This window comes from Trichomycterus rosablanca, unplaced genomic scaffold, assembly GCF_030014385.1.
Source record: "Trichomycterus rosablanca isolate fTriRos1 unplaced genomic scaffold, fTriRos1.hap1 scaffold_118, whole genome shotgun sequence".
NCBI classification, from domain to species: Eukaryota; Metazoa; Chordata; class Actinopteri; order Siluriformes; family Trichomycteridae; genus Trichomycterus; species Trichomycterus rosablanca.
Window position 1 is genome coordinate 127,400 of NW_026946956.1, and position 18,731 is coordinate 146,130.

The following is an 18,731-nucleotide window of genomic DNA, read 5'->3' on the forward strand; positions in this document are numbered from 1 at the left end:
TAACACACACAGATACACCACTAACACACACAGACACTCTAATAACACACACTGATACACCACTAACACACACAGACACTCTAATAACACACACTGATACACCACTAACACAAACTGATACACCACTAACACACACAGACACACTACTAACACACACAGATACACCACTAACACACACTGATACACCACTAACACACACAGACACTCTAATAACATACACAGATACACCACTAACACACACAGACACTCTAATAACACACACTGATACACCACTAACACACACAGACACACCACTAACACACACTGATACACCACTAACACACACTGATACACCACTAACACACACAGACACTCTAATAACACACACTGATACACCACTAACACACACAGACACTCTAATAACACACACTGATACACCACTAACACAAACTGATACACCACTAACACACACAGACACACTACTAACACACACAGATACACCACTAACACACACTGATACACCACTAACACACACTGATACACCACTAACACAAACTGATACACCACTAACACACACAGACACACTACTAACACACACAGATACACCACTAACACACACTGATACACCACTAACACACACAGACACTCTAATAACATACACAGATACACCACTAACACACACAGACACTCTAATAACACACACTGATACACCACTAACACACACAGACACACCACTAACACACACTGATACACCACTAACACACACTGATACACCACTAACACACACAGACACTCTAATAACACACACTGATACACCACTAACACACACAGACACTCTAATAACACACACTGATACACCACTAACACAAACTGATACACCACTAACACACACAGACACACTACTAACACACACAGATACACCACTAACACACACTGATACACCACTAACACACACAGACACTCTAATAACACACACTGATACACCACTAACACACACAGACACACCACTAACACACACTGATACACCACTAACACACACAGACACTCTAATAACACACACTGATACACCACTAACACACACAGACACTCTAATAACACACACAGACACTCTAATAACACACACAGACACTCTAATAACACACACAGATACACCACTAACACACATAGATACACCACTAACACACACATACACACTAATAACACACACAGATACACCACTAACACACACAGACACACTAATAACACACACAAACACGTTACTAACACACACCAACACACCACTAACACAATAAAGACTCAGGAGCAGGAGAAATCTGCTAACACAATTAGAATAAACCAAATTACACAAACACCCAACAAAAATATCTGAATTATTGGGAAACTAAACTCAAAGTAAAATGCAGTGTTATTTGGCCCTAAACAGACACTACAGTGCAGCAGATTATCTGAGCACAGTATCCGACCCTAAATTAAGAAACACCCTGACGAGGTACAGACTGAGCGCACACGACCTGGCTTTAGAGACGGGGCGACACACCCGGTCCTGGCTGCCCCGGGAGGAGAGGTTGTGCCAGCACTGCACTCTCAGTACAGTAGAGACGGAGCTGCACTTCCTCACCCAGTGTACCAAGTACCACCACATCCACGCCCAATCTTCCCTAAATTTAATACCGTCATCCCCAACTTTACCTCCCTCCCAGACCCCGACAAACTGCCCCAAATACTGGGGGAGCACAGAGAGAGCTGCACACTAGCAGCACTCTATACACACACCTGCCACCAGGTGAGGGACAGTGGGTGACCATATCCCATACACACACACACAAACTGATTGTTATTACTACCTCTTTACTGTAAATATTATAATTTTTATTGTTATTGTTTTGCACTGTTTTTATTAATATTTTATTCTATTTAAAATAATATTTTATTCTATTTTATTCTATTTTGCACATGTAACTGTTTTGTATATATTTGTTCTTATAGGGCAGTTGTAGCCTAGGGGTTAAGGTACTGGACCAGTAATCAGAAGGTTGCTGGTTCAAACTCCACCATTGCCAGGTTGCCACTGTTGGGCCCTTGAGCAAGGCCCTTAACCCTCAATTGCTTAGATTGTATACTGTCACAACTGTAAGTCGCTTTGGATAAAAGCCTCTGCTAAATGCCATAAATGTAAATGTTTTTATTATTTCTCTGTAACTTGCTTTGGCAATACGAATGTCCTTATTTGTCATGCCAATAAAGCTTCTTTTGAGTTTGTGTGTGTGTGTGTGTGTGTGTGTGTGTGTGTGTGTGTGTGTGTGTGTGTGTGTGTGTGTGTGTGTGTGTGTGTGTGTGTGTGTGTCTGAGTGACTGAGTGACTGAGTGACTGAGTGACTGAGTGACTGAGGGAGAGAGAGAGAGAGAGAGAGAGTGAGAGAGTGAGAGAGCGAGAGAGAGTAAAATAGTAAGTGTAAAATAATAATAATAATAATAATAATAATAATAATAATATGACTAATGGATATTGCCTAACCTATAGGCAATCACACTAATAAGTAAAATATGAGTAAAATACTGTGCCACCTGTACTGCTAGAGTCATCTATGTTTTGTTAAATTGAGTGTAAGGGCCATGAATGAGTAAATAACTAAATAAATACATTAAAAAATTAATACCTTAAACAAAACAAAAAAATGTGTAAAACAGTGTTCAGATTATTCTGGAATAAATAATAGTGATGCAAGTCTGTATAAGTTACATCTGTGTTAAAAATGTGTCTGTATATTTCACTTAAAATAGAGGGGGGAACAGTGTCTGTCAGAATTTGGACCCATTCTGTCAAAAGAGCATTTGTATGGCTTCAAATTGATGTTGGTCAGGAGAGCCTCAATCCATATTACCAAAAACTTTAATTCCTCAGCTGTGCAGTGCGATTTCGGTCAGGTCTCTGTGCAGGACACTGGAGTTTTTTGAAGCCGAGCTTCTCTTTATGTGTTTGTGGACTTTGTGCACAGAGGTATAGTCCTGCTGGAACAGGACAGGGTCTTCCCCTTTAATCTAATTCAGTCATGGTTTTAATCTAACTCGCTTATGACACTTGTTAACACTTGTTAGCTATGGTGGCGGCTGAAACACATGAATTTCCAAATTACAGCAGGCATCATTGTGAATATGGTTGTTTTATCACCATTATTACTATTACCGCTATTATGGTTAACATTAAATATTCTGCTTATTCCTTATGCCTTCATACAACGTGTTTGCATACTACCAATGTACAGCCATACTGTAGATTACACTACAATCAGTTAATACGATATCTGTGTAAAATACATTAAAACATTGTCCCTGAAGGCTTCAGTGTCTATCTAACTATCCATCAACCAATCAATCAAAGAGTTATGAGGATTTTATCAAGTAAATCTTACTAGTTTGTTTTTTCAGTGTCACATGATGAACAGTTTCTGGGTGTTGGTAAGAGAGAAGAATTCAGGGTGAAGTTTTTGAAATTGGTTTGTAGTAGACCTTTTGTATGTTGAGTGTATTTTGGACAATATGTTAAGAAGTGCAGCTCAGTCTCTGTGGTGTTGGTGTTGCACTGTGTACACACTCCTGGTTCTGTGGGGTCCAGAATTTCTTGTAGTGTCCGGTCTCGATGGCCAGCTTGTGTGCGCTGAGTCTGTATTTTGTCAGTGTGGTTCTGTGTTTGATGTCAGTCACTGTACTCAGGTAATCTGCTACAGTGTGCTGTCAATTTAGGGCCGAATAACACCGCATTTTACTCTGTGCTTGTATTTGGCTTCTCCAATAGCTGATGCAGTGTGGTTTTGTGTTTGTGCAGTGGCTGTTGTTGTTTAAATACACATACATACACATACACATACACACAAACACACAAATAGATTTAGTTTGTGTGTTGTCACAGTGTAACCACGAGATGGAAGCCACGCTTCACTAATTGTGTATTGGTTCTCCAAAACATTATAATTACAGTTACTAGTACTACTACTACTATCACCAATAATACTATTATTACAACAACTATAATAGGAAAAAAAAAAATCATAATGAGTAATTATGATTATTTACAGTTAATATTTTACAGTATGTCTTCTAAAATGCCTGTAATTACCCAGTGTTAATTATCTATAATATTTTTTTTATTATTGATAATGATACATTATTCTGAATAATTATTATTGATTATTAATCGTTTATTCTTTCATTTTTTTGGCATTAGTAGCCTACTCATAACGACTATATTACTCTTACTAACTTAATGCTTTATGGAACCCCATAAACATACACCACTATAAACATTATTAATCATGCTATAAGACACCACCTGCCAATCTTTAATCAGCTGTACTTATGTAACCTTGCTTATAATTGTTGTAAGAACATGTCGTAAGGTACATCTCTACACACACACCTGTTTTTTCTAATATTCATAACTCTGATAAATTTAACTTTGGAACCGACACACATAAATAAATGAAAAAGTTATGAAAAGTGCCCATTTCAGTGGAAGCTTGTAAGTGGCTCTTAAAAGAGCCTTTGGGGATAACTGGATGGAGTGGGTTCGTTTAAGCACGCTCTCCGCGAATACGGCGGGCCAGCTGGATGTCCTTAGGCATGATGGTCACCCTCTTGGCATGGATGGCGCACAGGTTGGTGTCCTCGAACAGACCGACCAGGTAAGCCTCACTGGCCTCCTGCAGAGCCATGACGGCAGAACTCTGGAAGCGCAGATCGGTCTTAAAGTCCTGAGCGATCTCTCTAACCAGGCGCTGGAAGGGCAGCTTGCGGATGAGCAGCTCGGTGGACTTCTGATAACGGCGGATTTCACGCAGAGCCACGGTACCTGGCCTGTAACGGTGAGGTTTCTTCACACCGCCAGTAGCCGGGGCGCTCTTGCGGGCAGCCTTAGTGGCGAGCTGCTTCCTCGGCGCCTTACCACCGGTGGATTTACGAGCGGTCTGCTTGGTTCTTGCCATCGCGTTTGGAACTCCGCACTTCACCAACTGTAGGACAGAATATGTCAGCCCGCCCAACACGCTCTATTTATGTACCAGAGCCGCTCCGCGCTCATTGGGCGTCTTGATAACGCACTTTTCTCATTGGACGATCATGCTTACGTCAAATGTCACTTACTGGTCGGCGTTCTGCCGCTGCCTCGTTTCAGAAAACATAATATTTCCTCTATGCTGTTGGCGGGATTTATAATACTTTCCTTTGTTTCTTTGTGCTTTTAAAACACAGCCTACAATCGCACTTAAAGTATATACCTTTTGCAAAATATATATTATTGATTATTTCGTTCATTTTGTTTATTATTATTGTTAACATTATTATTTTTGTTCCATGTGTATTACACAAACACGTTTGTTGCACCACTTTTAATCGTCTATACTGTTGGTTTTGCTACTGCAAGAGATCTGTAACTTCACTTGTGTATACATGCAGTATATAGTGATATATGTAAAGATAGCTAGAGAAAAAATTTATTGTAAATATTGATTTGTTAATTTTACCATGTGATAAATCATGTGTTTTACACCGTGTGAATCTATGAAACGATATTACATTTATTTACACATTATCTGGGGAAATTGCACTTTTTCTGTGGAAATGGGTGGCTCTTAAAAGAGCCTTTTGGTTAGAACACGAGAGCGACTTTACTTGGCCTTGGCTGCTTTCTCGGTCTTCTTGGGTAACAGAACAGCCTGGATGTTAGGCAGCACACCGCCCTGAGCGATGGTTACACCTCCAAGCAGTCTGTTCAGCTCCTCGTCGTTACGCACGGCCAACTGCAGATGACGAGGAATGATACGAGACTTCTTGTTATCTCTGGCGGCGTTACCAGCCAACTCGAGGATCTCAGCGGTCAGATACTCCAGCACGGCAGCCAAGTAGACAGGAGCACCAGCTCCCACACGGTGGGCGTAATTACCCTTACGTAGCAGTCTGTGAACACGGCCCACGGGGAACTGAAGGCCGGCACGGGATGAACGAGTCTTGGCCTTAGCTCTAGTCTTACCACCGGTCTTCCTTTTTTAAATAGTTTTATTTAACAAAATTCAATCACATTACAAATATATACAGATCAATACATCATCAAAATAATTACATCAGTTCAAAATGTTCATTACAAATCCAGAGTAGAATAATACAGAAAAAATATATATATTCAGAGCTTGTTCTTTTTATTTTCCCTTTTTATACATTATTTTTTTTAAGTGAAAAAAAAAAAAAAGAATAATAATAATAAATTACAATCTTAATATTGACCAAGGAAGTGGAGTTTTTTTTGTGCGCAAGTCTTCATTTTTTAGTCTTCTAAGATGGCATACAATTTGTTTAAAAACAATATCTGGGGGTATGTTGCATTGCTCGAAAATCATTTTACACCTAGTTTTCCAGATTTTTGTATTAACAATACAGACAACTAACCAATAAAGGTCATTTATTCTTTGAGAAGTATTTTCGAAGATTCCAAACATAATTGTTTTTTTATTTATTTCGAAATCTAAGTTTAAAGTTTTAATTTTGTTCCAAATATCAACTGATCTACTACAGTTTATTAGTAGATGCTCGATGGTTTCATCTTGTAAACAGCCCTGTATCGGGCATAATTTTGTTGTTACAAAGCAACTCCATTTAACGATAACTCTTACAGGAAGTCTTCCAACCGTTATTAACCATATTGTATCGCGTATGTTTTCAGAGATGTTTTTAGAGGAGATATTTTTTCTTACTTTTGTCGATTCCTCTTCGGTTAGTTGACTGTATTGTATCTTTTCACCATAATAATGATTATTAATTATATTATAAATATCTTTATTGGTTTGATTTAGCCAGTCTATATTTAAATGATCATGTTTAAACATAAAATCTCCGTAAAGGAGTTGGTAGTATGGTATATTTAATCTCTTTTTACCTTTTTGTTTTGACCAATATTCTTTTTTTCCAACCCAAATTGCACCTCTATTCATGGCTTGTGTTACATTTTTACAAAATGCTATTTTTAATTTATTACCCATATCAACAGCTCCCAAGCCCCCATGTTTTTTTGGTTTGTATAATAGTGCTCTTTTTGTTACTTCTCTATTAGTTCCCCATATATATTTTACACATTGCTTGTTTAATCTTGTAATATATTTATCATCGGGTGGTATAACTGTAGCTAGAAATAATAATTTAGACAAGATAAAAGTTTTTATAATTTGAATTCGTGTCATATAATTGGTAGCTTTATATTTTTCTAGTTCCTCTTTTATTAATTGTTCCTTTTTCTCCCAATTTAGTTCTCTAGTTTTACTATTAGTTATGTATATACCTAAAATTTTTATTTTATCTTTCAGATTTAGATTGATATGGGGTTGAATATCATCATCTCCTATCCAAACTCCTTCGGTTTTGTTTTGATTTAGTCTGGCTCCCGAAACTAACTCGTATGTTTTAAAATGTTCTTTTAAAATATCAAGCTCTTGTTGATCTTTTATTATTACGGTGATATCATCTGCATATGCTGAAATTTTAACTAAGTTATTGGGATCTAGTTGAATACCTTTGATTTTTTTATTATTTTTAATTAATTTTAAAAGTGGACTAATTGCCAAAATGTATAGGGCAGAACTCAGGGGACAACCTTGTTTTACTCCTCTATGACAGCTAAACTTATGAGTTAAAACACCGTTAACATTTATTTGTACTTCCGACTTTGCATAAAGCAGCTTTATCATTTGGATGAAATTTTCTGGAAAGCCATAGTTTTCTAATACATGCCAGAGATATTCTCTTGAGACGTAGTCAAAAGCTTTTTTCTGATCTAATGCTACTATGAAATAATTTTTATTTTTTTCATTTGTTAGTATATCTCTTATAGTACTTAGGTTGTCCCACATGAATCGCCCTTTTATAGCGCACGTTTGTTCTTGTTCTACAATTTTATTTAAAAATTCGTTCATTCTATTAATTAAAATTTTTGCTAATATTTTATAATCTACATTAGTTACACTGATTTGTCTCCAATTATCTAAATTGTATTGATCACCCTTTTTGAATATTAAATTTATTATGGTATGATAAAAGGAATCATGCATTTTTCTTAATTGGAAACCTTCATTGTATACTTTCTCCAAAAGATCTATCAAGTCATTACAAAATATTTGATAGAATTCAGCAGGGAGGCCATCTGACCCTGGAGTTTTCTCTTTGTTTAGTTGTCTTATGGCTAATTCTATTTCTTCCTTTGTAAATGGTTTTTCTAAGTGTTCTAAATTTTCTATATTATTTTTAGGAAAAAGTTTCAAGAATTTTATAATTTGAGCTTCATCAATATGTTCTTTTTTATATGCAGTTTCACATTTTTCCTGTATTAAATTACGTATTTCATTATTGGTTTTTATAATTTTGCCATCTTGATTTCGAATACCCGTTATATATTTCTTTTCTTTTCTTTCTTTGAAGTGTTTTATTACAGTATTTACATTTCCCATGTAGCTGGAGTCAAAACCAGCTTGTATTTGAGTACTTAGAAAAATGTCATTATTTATTTTTGCGATTTCCAATTTTACCTCTTTTAATTTATTTTCTTCTTCATAATTTCGATTTGATATAGTTTGCAAACTTACGTAGTCAAGGGTTAACTGCTTATAATATTCGTTTCTGCGAAAGTTAAATTCTTTACATTTACGCTTAAAAAAGGTTCTTATTTGACTTTTTAAAACACTCCATAGTTCTATATTTGACTTAGTTAAAACATTTAATTGCTTAATTCGATTAATTTCTTCCTTCACTTCTATTATTATATTTGGGTTTTTTAGGCATGATGTATTTAATTTCCAAAAATATGGTAACGCTTCACGATTTTGCGTGTCATCCTTGCGTCCACTCATTTTGATGATCAGATGCGTTCGTCGAACAAAACTGAAGTAAGCTGGGAGAGCCCTCGAAACGGTATGATATAGGCAAACTGCCTCTCTCCTATTGGCTTAGAGCGAAGGTACAGCTGAGCCAATCCTAAACGCGCCGTCATGTCTCAGGGAAACACATACACGCCCCCTCACATACTGCCCCCCTCCTCCCCTCTCTTCTCCTCCGTTCTCCCGCCCGTGTAATGTATGATACAGAAAAGCTTCTCTTAAACAACAATTACATTATATTATGTCACAATAACATTTACACTAACAATTACACTATGTAAGGAGCTCATATACGTGAGTGCACATACATATACACATTTATGAGGATGTGTGACAAAATCATTATTACACATAAAACAAGACCAGTCATACTTAGTGTTTTTAACTCCTTGCTTATCACTTTCTCCACAAAATATGTATGTATGGATGAATAGTTTTATGTTCGCATGCATGCTTATATGTATGTGTTTAGGAAACGACTCTTTATGGGAGGATATAGGTGGCTCTTAAAAGAGCCGTTTTAAGAAAATAAAAGTAATAAAACAGGAACATGTTTACTTCTTCTTGGGTGCAGCTTTTTTGGCCTTGGCCGCTTTGGGCTTAGCGGTCTTGGGTTTGGCTGCCTTGGCTTTTTTAGGACTCTTGGCTGCCTTCTTGGGGGTCGCCGGCTTCTTAGCCTTCTTGGGGCTCTTGGTGGCTTTCTTAGCGGCAGCAGCGGGTTTCTTGGGGGACTTCTTAGCGGCGGGTTTCTTTGCGGCCTTTTTCACTTTAGGAGCGGCGGCTTTTTTGGCCGCGGGCTTCTTCGCCTCGGTCTGCTGCTTGTTGAGCTTGAAAGAGCCTGAGGCGCCGGTGCCCTTGGTCACCAGACTTTTGACGGCGAGTTTGACGCGTGAGTTGTTCTTCTCCACGTCGTATCCACCTGCAGACAGAGCTTTCTTCAGGGCGGCCAGGGACACGCCGCTTCTCTCCTTGGAAGCGGAAACAGCTTTGACGATCAGCTCGCCGACGCTGGGACCCGCTTTCTTGGGTTTGGCCGCGGTCTTCTTTTTAGGAGCCTTGGCGGGGGCCGAGCTGGCCGGTGCTGGAGCTTCTTCTACCATCGTTGTTGGAGCTAAAACGGCGCTAAGAAAGAGCGAGTGAAGCGCTGTGCTCTGTTGTACAGAGATTCCTCCCTCTTACGAGAGGGGGCGGGGCTTTATAGCACACATGAGAACTGTGTAGACTCAGCTCGATCAGCGCAACGTCTGTGTGCTTCCGTGACACATGCGCACTTGTGTTTTCTCATGGCAAATAATGATTAAAATACAAGTCCTGATATAAAATACGAGGTAATAAAGTGCACGTCGGCCGAACATAAGCTCTCTCGTTCATGTAAAAGCCCGCAAAGGGAACCTAACGATGCTCTGTTTCCTTGTGTTCTGCTAAAACAGCACACCGCTCCTGATGCGTAAAGCGACGCAGCGCACATTTCACATCTTATTACACGTAAAAATATGCTGAGGAAACCCGATCTTCTTGTAGACACAGACTGAAAAGAGCAAACCAGACCTTGGTGTTTTCCACATGCATTTATAAGCGGATGTGAGACTGTTTAGTGCGAAGTAAAACACAGCTACCAAGCAGGACTAGGTCGAGTCCAGGGTGCTTAACTGTCATGTAGCAGAAAGAACAAATGGAAAAAAAAATAATAATAAACATAATAATTTAGAATAATGATGATAATAATAATAATAAGAACATTTAATGTTAGTCAGAACAAGTCAAAACAACCGTATTCACAATTATGCCTGTTCTAATTAATAAATTATTGTTTCAGCCTCAGCAATAGGCTCTATGCACGACTGTCTTCCGGGTTCTCGTATACTGGCAGATCAACTTCCGGTATTCATTTGCCGGTCGTCAACAAGCAGATAACGTTAGGCATGGCTCTCTTTTACACTTGTTGTCTTCAAGATTAACCTCGTCTGACAGTGAACGATTTAGACCGACCGACGCATGGTTTGTACTGCTTCTTCTAACAAGCGGGAAAAAGGATTTTAAATGTACAACTCCAGCGACATTGACAAATATGAAGGTAAGTACGTTAGCAAACATTTCCTTAGAACCATGCAAGTAGGGTAGTTGTAAACTGGTTAGTGGTTGTTTTGCTAGACTAGACAAACACTACATCTAGCTTGACAGACCAGTATTAAGATTCATGTTTTAGTTAGCTTTGAAGCATACCATTACAATTTCATTTTTATGCATATTCTGCTTGCACAGTGCCAGGTTAGGCAAGCTTTAAGATAGATAGTGTCAAATCCCATGTATTAATGATGTTCAAACAACAATAAATATATATATCTTTGTGTGTTCAATTCCCAGGTGGAGTGGTCTGGGTTCTTTCTGTGTGAGGTTTGCATGTTCTCCCTGTATCTGCGTGGGTTTCCTCCGGCAGCTCCTGTTTCCTCCCACAGTCCATAGACGTGCAAGTGAGGTGAATTGGAGATACAAAATTGTTTGATATTAAAACTTGAACTGATGAATTTTGTGTAATGAGTAACTACCATTTCTGTCATGAATGTAACCAAAGTGTAAAACATGATGTTAAAATCCTAATACAACATAAAACAAACTAAACATATCTGACTGGATATATTAGCAATTTACCCTCAATCTTTTGATTAAGTGTAAAAAGTTTTGTTCACCAATATATGAATGAGTTATCTTTTATTCATTATCAAATGTTATATGTCAGACCATAATAAATTTCCTGTCAATTGATTAATTTGATGTTACAGTATTAACATGTCTTTCTCCAAAAACATATTTGTTGTAAATGCGAGGAGGAACTTTGATTTTTTTATTCTTATGTTTATTACAGCAGGTTATCAAGAATTAAAGTCATTACAGAATTTATCAGTGTCAAGCTGGCAGCAATGGGGTATCAAATATACAGTGCCTTGCAAAAGTATTCAGCCCCCTTGAACTTTTCAACCTTTTGCCACATTTCAGGCTTCAAACATAACGATATGAAATTGTAATTTTTTGTGAAGAATCAACAACAAGTGGGACACAATCGTGAAGTGGAACGAAATTTATTGGATATTTTAAACTTTTTTTAGAAATAAAAAACTAAAAAGTGGGGCGTGCAATATTATTCAGCCCCTTTACTTTCAGTGCAGCAAACTCACTCCAGAAGTTCAGTGAGGATCTCTGAATGATCCAATGTTGACCTAAATGACTGATGGTGATAAATAGAATCCACCTGTGTGTAATCAAGTCTCCGTATAAATGCACCTGCTCTGTGACAGTCTCCGAGTTCTGTTTAAAGCGCAGAGAGCATCATGAAGACCAAGGAACACACCAGGCAGGTCCGAGATACTGTTGTGGAGAAGTTTAAAGCCGGATTTGGATACAAAAAGATTTCCCAAGCTTTAAACATCTCAAGGAGCACTGTGCAAGTGATCATATTGAAATGGAAGGAGTATCAGACCACTGCAAATCTACCAAGACCCGTCCCCCTAAACTTTCAGCTCAAACAAGGAGAAGACTGATCAGGGATGCAGCCAAGAGGCCCATGATCACTCTGAATGAACTGCAGAGATCTACAGCTGAGGTGGGAGACTCTGTCCATAGGACACAATCAGTCGTACACTGCACAAATCTGGCCTTTATGGAAGAGTGGCAAGAAGAAAGCCATTTCTCAAAGATATCTATAAAAAGTCACCTGGGAGACACACCAAACATGTGGAAGAAGGTGCTCTGGTCAGATGAAACCAAAATCGAACTTTTTGGCCACAATGCAAAACGTTATGTTTGGCGTAAAAGCAACACAGCTCATCACCCTGAACACACCATCCCCACTGTCAAACATGGTGGTGGCAGCATCATGCTTTGGGCCTGCTTTTCTTCAGCAGGGACAGGGAAGATGGTTAAAATTGATGGGAAGATGGATGGAGCCAAATACAGGACCATTCTGGAAGAAAACCTGTTGCAGTCTGCAAAAGACCTGAGACTGGGACGGAGATTTATCTTCCAACAAGACAATGAACCAAAACATAAAGCAAAATCTACAATGGAATGGTTCACAAATAAACGTATCCAGGTGTTAGAATGGCCAAGTCAAAGTCCAGACCTGAATCCCATCGAGAATCTGTGGAAAGAGCTGAAAACTGCTGTTCACAAACGCTCTCCATCCAACCTCACTGAGCTCGAGCTGTTTTGCAAGGAAGAATGGGCAAAAATTTCTGTCTCTCGATGTGCAAAACTGATAGAGACATACCCCAAGCGACTTGCAGCTGTAATCGCAGCAAAAGGTGGCGCTACAAAGTATTAACGCAAGGGGGCTGAATAATATTGCACGCCCCACTTTTCAGTTTTTTATTTCTAAAAAAAGTTTAAAATATCCAATAAATTTCGTTCCACTTCACGATTGTGTCCCACTTGTTGTTGATTCTTCACAAAAAATTACAATTTCATATCGTTATGTTTGAAGCCTGAAATGTGGCAAAAGGTTGAAAAGTTCAAGGGGGCTGAATACTTTTGCAAGGCACTGTATATGCTGTTCAGTTCAAAACCTTGTATCATGTTACAAAAGAGAAAAAAAAAAACGTCCATTTGAAGTTAAATGTAAAAAGATTTTATTTCAAGTCTTTTTAACGCCATTCAAGTGGTCTATTCATTGTGAAATGAATGTTAAACAACTGCCAGATTCACAAAACGTAAGAAACAGCAAAAACTGTTTTACACACTCAATATAGAAGCACTTTGTAGTTCTACAATTACTGACTGTAGTCCATCTGTTTCTCTACATGCTTTGTTAGCCCCCTTTCATGCTGTTCTTCAATGACTCTCCCAGGACCCCCACAGAGCAGGTATTATTTAGGTGGTGGATGATTCTCAGCACTGCAGTGACACGGACATGGTGCTGGTGTGTTAGTGTGTGTTGTGCTGGTATGAGTGGATCAGACACAGCAGCGCTGCTGCAGTTTTTAAACACCTCACTGTCACTGCTGGACTGAGAATCGTCCACCAACCAATAACATCCAGCCAACAGTGCCTCATGGGCAGCGTCCTGTGACCACTGATGGTCTAGAAGATGACCAATTGAAACAGCAGCAATAGATGAGTGATCGTCTCTGACTTTATGCCTACAAGGTGGACCAACAAGGTAGGAGTGTTTAATAGAGTGGACAGTGAGTGGACACGGTGTTTAAAAACTCCAGCAGCACTGCTGTGTCTGATCCACTCATACCAGCACAACACACACTAACACACCACCAGCATGTCAGCGTCACTGCAGTGCTGAGAATCATCCACCACCTAAATAATACCTGCTCTGTGGGGGTCCTGGTCATCAAGAACAGAAAGGAGGCTATCACAGTATAGAAAGAAACAAATTAACTACAGTTTGTAATTGTAGAACTAATAAAATAATCAAAGAGTGTAGACATAAGAGGTATGTTTACATAATGAAGAGGCTTTTGTTGGCTTTTTATGCTTTTGTTTAAAAACAGAGTATAAACTATAATATATATATTTACAATATTTAAATGTGCACGTTCTTTAAAAAATTACAGTCAAAAACGAATGTTTAGCTCCATCCCTTGACAAGTGGTCCAATCTCACGATACAGTAAACAGCTGATTTATGCTCTGATAGCGATCACTGTGTCAAACAACTTATTCTTTTTAACCCGTCGGATGCAGCGTTCAACATGAACCCTGAGAATGTACCGATCCACCCCGATCTTGTTTTTGAAAACACAAAACCTTCTTACTAATTTTAGAACTCAAACTCGTATATTCGCCGCTATACGACACGTTGTGATTAGAAATTTGCCGGTGTTTATAACAAACCGGAAGCTAGACTGCCCGACTAACGCTAAACGGAAATGCGTCACAGAGCTTGCGTGCATAGAGCCTATAGCAAACAAGTGTCATAAGCAAATTAGATAAAAACCATGACTGAAATAGATCAGTTTAAGGAATGACAAGTAACGTATCTGTTTATTCTTTTATGCTTTGTTCAAATTGTGCAAAACATAAAAACGTAAATAGAGACAAACGATTTTCTTTGGAAAGCATTTGATACACTTCACTAAAAACAAACCAATAGCAAACAATCATCCTGCAGTCATAAACTCTTTCTTTGCTATCACAGAAATCAGGGGAGAAGAGAACGCAGTCCCCCCATATCAGAAATGCTGCAGTCGAGATTCCCACATTTGGGGAATTTGCAGCGGTCAGCACAACCGGAGTGCAATGGCTGAGCCTCGCCCTGGGTGAATCACCTTCTTGATCATGGTCTCGCCCCTGCCAGGTAAGTATGAGGTCCAGAAGCACCGCCGACCAGAGACACCGAATCACACACCGTTCAAACTCACGGTGACTCCATTCATCTACTCATCACACCAGCACAAACCTCACCGAACACAAACCCGCTATTCTGCAACATCAAAACCACCACGCAGACATCTGCCTGGAAAAAACAAAACAAAAAACACTTGGTTCAACCAAAACAGAAGAAAAAAATGATCATTTAAAATTGATCTACAGAAAAGAAAAAGAACCACTGTAAAAATCCACCTGATAAGCATGCTCTTTACAGGTTTGGCATAGCTCAATCATGAAACGGTCAATTTAGCCTAAGAAATAGTGCAAACGGCTAATTATGTGTCCAGTGCTGAAGCTGATCTAAAACACCGGTCTCTTTAACGTTTGTATCAACAAGCTTTTTATGTAAGGGTGATTCGTCAATTGGGGGAACTTTTACGTCCCTAAGTTATAAATTTGTGTTAAAAATACTTTATTACTAGACAAATATTTTAGGTATTAAAAAGATCATTCATTGCATCACTAAAAAATTACATACCAAAATAATTATGATTTTCATTTTTTATGATGATTTAAACATCAATATTTTGCTACTTTGGCCTTGTCCCCAACCCAGACTTTAAAACTTCTTTGCTCTGATAAAATGCTAAAAAGTGATCAATTCATTATAAAAATCACAATATGAGTTTTATAATAACTTGAAAAGAAACAATATGTATTTTTTTTTTCATATTTGTACAACCTATGCATATTTTTAAGCAATATATTACTGTCCCCAGCATTATCGTCATTACTACAACAGTGTATGGTTTCTGTAGGGAATCATTTGAAGGTAACACTTGTTTATGTTGTAACCATGGAAACAAAGACATGCAAGGAAGCACATGCCAGCCATGAGAGAAGATTGACATTTTAATAAGATAATGTCTGGAAATGTGAGTAACTTAATCATGTATTCCTCCTGATCATAGAGTATATTTATCCAGCGTCATTACCATTTACATCAATATGGCAGTACGTTACAAAAAAAAAAGAAATGTACACATTATTTATATGTATTTTAAGTGCATCTTGTACTAGCTGTTGACTAGCTTTAGCAAATCCATGGCCTATCTAGTTTTTTTCTTTAAAAAAGTAAAAATTGTCATTACCAACACATAATGACATTTTGCTATGCCACTTCGCAAATAAATATGAAATATTAAAATTCAATATAAGCTCAATTGTAGCCATCATTAAGTCTTTGCTCCAGCATTATTTTGACATGATTAAAACTGAATTATTCCTAATTTTATTTTTCAAAAGTTAAGATGGTCAAAAGAGCCCACACTGAAAAAAAAAATCCATTGAATTTACTTAATTTTAATGTGTACATCGGTCCCACATGATCAAATTGTGGCCAACTGATATTATTTTTTCTTGTCAAGGTAAAATATTTCATTCACATTCAAACTAGTAAATTGAATCATGTTGATACAAAACAGAAATTCTCATTACTGTTAAATAAATGTATTGTGTTATGTTAAATCAATTTAATCATGTAATGTTAATCAATTTATTCATGTAATGTTAAATCAATTTAATCATGTAATGTTAATCAATTTCATCAGGTAATGTTAAATCAATTTAATAATGTAATGTTAATCAATTTATTCAGGTAATGTTAAATCAATTTAATCATGTAATGTTAATCAATTTCATCAGGTAATGTTAAATCAATTTAATAATGTAATGTTAATCAATTTCATCAAATAACATTAAATCAATTTCATCATGTTAAGGGTACATGATTTTAACTGTAACGGCAGCTATATTTTTATTGTGGAATTTGAGTTAATTTTAATTAAGCAAGTTAACTGTTCAGATCTTACAGTGGTACTAAGGACCTATTGAAATTGCTTCATTTAAATAAATCACAAACATCCATATGTTAGTTGTATGCAAATACAAAACCATGAATGGAAACATATGACAAAGAAAAGGCAGAGTCAGAATTCTGTACTAAAATTGCTTTAGTGAGTTTTTTTTTTTTTTTTAAGCTTCACAGAGAACAAAATTTTGCCAACAGACTCATTTTAGTTCCTATAAACTGATTTAACTTTTAAATATATACTATACTATAAAAATACTATTTAATACTGTAAACCCTGTTTAGGCAACAGATTATTCAAACACATGCAAACCACCATAGTGGTTTAAAAAAAAAAGTGCAATGTATTCACAGTACACAAGACTTGCACTGACTATTTTCACACTAAATAAATGCAATACATGGTACTCATACATAATCCAAGTGCATTTTTTATGCATTTTTAATTAGAGCTAGAGTGTACATCCAACCTCAAAGTGCTGAAAACATTTTAACAGTATAAACTATATATGTACTTCTATACACTGATCAGACATACCATTAAACCCACCCACCTTGTTTCTACACTCACTGTCCATTTTATCAGCTCCACTTAACATATAGAAGCACTTTGTAGTTCTACAATTACTGACTGTAGTCCATCTGTTTCACTACATGCCTTTTTAGCCTCCTTTCACCCTATTCTGCAAGTCAGGACCCCCACAGAGCAGGTATTATTTAGGTGGTGGATCATTCTCAGCACTGCAGTGACACTGACATGGTGGTGGTGTGTTATTGTGTGTTGTGTTGGTATGAGTGTATCAGATACAGCAGTGCTGCTGGAGTTTTTAAACACAGTGTCCACTTACTGTCCACTCTTATTAGACACTCCTACCTAGTCGGTCCACCATGTAGATGTAAAGTCAGAGACAATCGCTCATCTATTGCTGCTGTTTGAGTCGCTCATCTTCTAGACCTTCATCAGTGGTCACAGGATGCTGCCCACAGGGCACTGTTGTCTGGATGTTTTTGGTTGGTGGACAATTATCAGTCCAGCAGTGACAGTGAATTGTTTAAAAACCCCATTAGTGCTGCTGTGTCTGATTCACTCATACCAGCACAACCACCACCATGTCAGTCACTGAAGTGCTGAGAATGATCCACCACCCAAATAATACCTGCTCTGTGGGGGTCCTGACCATTGAAGAACAGTGTGAAAGGGGGCTAACAAAGCATGAAGAGAACAGATGGACTACAGTCAGTAATTGTAAAACTACAAAGTGCTTCTATATGGTAAGTGGAGCTGATAAAATGGACAATGAGTCTAGAAACAAGAAGGTGCATGCAAGTCTGCATATACAACCCCAAATCAGATAAAGTTGTGGAGAATGCTAATAAAAAAAAAACAGTTTTCTCAGCTTTGTATGGTAGTTAGATAGTTTATGACAATTTAGGCACATGAAAAAAAGCAGGTCAAGTAGATAGTGCACTTGAACAGTCACTTGATGACATATCTGTATCAGAACCAGCTGACAGGGAAGAAGAGTCACTTACAGAGGAAAGACTGAAAGCTTGGGGATTTAAGACTGGACCACTAACTACAGAACTTTCATAATCTTACTGCATAGTCCTCTACTTCTGAAATTGAGATAAGGTAAAAAAAAAAACTCATTTCCA

General features: G+C 37.7%; 2 protein-coding genes, 1 long non-coding RNA gene and 1 other non-coding gene across 4 annotated transcripts; 1 reads left to right on the plus strand and 3 right to left on the minus strand.

The window, feature by feature from the left end:
* Positions 1-4,532: 4,532 nt before the first annotated feature.
* Positions 4,533-4,958, minus strand: LOC134304819 (histone H3). The gene has a single exon (XM_062990059.1). It carries the CDS (start codon positions 4,956-4,958, stop codon positions 4,548-4,550), a length of 411 nt encoding a protein of 136 aa, XP_062846129.1. The 3' UTR covers positions 4,533-4,547.
* A 557-nt stretch (positions 4,959-5,515) lies between these two features.
* LOC134304813 (histone H2A-like) lies at positions 5,516-9,001 on the minus strand. The gene is made up of 3 exons (XM_062990047.1): positions 8,889-9,001; positions 5,658-6,012; positions 5,516-5,530 (listed from the first exon to the last, which is right to left on the minus strand). The coding sequence occupies exons 1-3, from the start codon at positions 8,999-9,001 to the stop codon at positions 5,516-5,518; spliced, it is 483 nt and encodes a 160-aa protein (XP_062846117.1).
* Positions 9,002-10,721: 1,720 nt separating this feature from the next.
* Positions 10,722-11,651, plus strand: LOC134304823 (uncharacterized). Its single transcript, XR_010008202.1, has 2 exons — positions 10,722-10,962; positions 11,253-11,651. It is a non-coding gene; the product is annotated as an uncharacterized LOC134304823 (long non-coding RNA).
* Positions 11,652-15,036: 3,385 nt separating this feature from the next.
* LOC134304830 (U1 spliceosomal RNA) lies at positions 15,037-15,199 on the minus strand. Its single transcript, XR_010008205.1, has one exon. It is a non-coding gene; the product is annotated as a U1 spliceosomal RNA (small nuclear RNA).
* Positions 15,200-18,731: the final 3,532 nt, after the last annotated feature.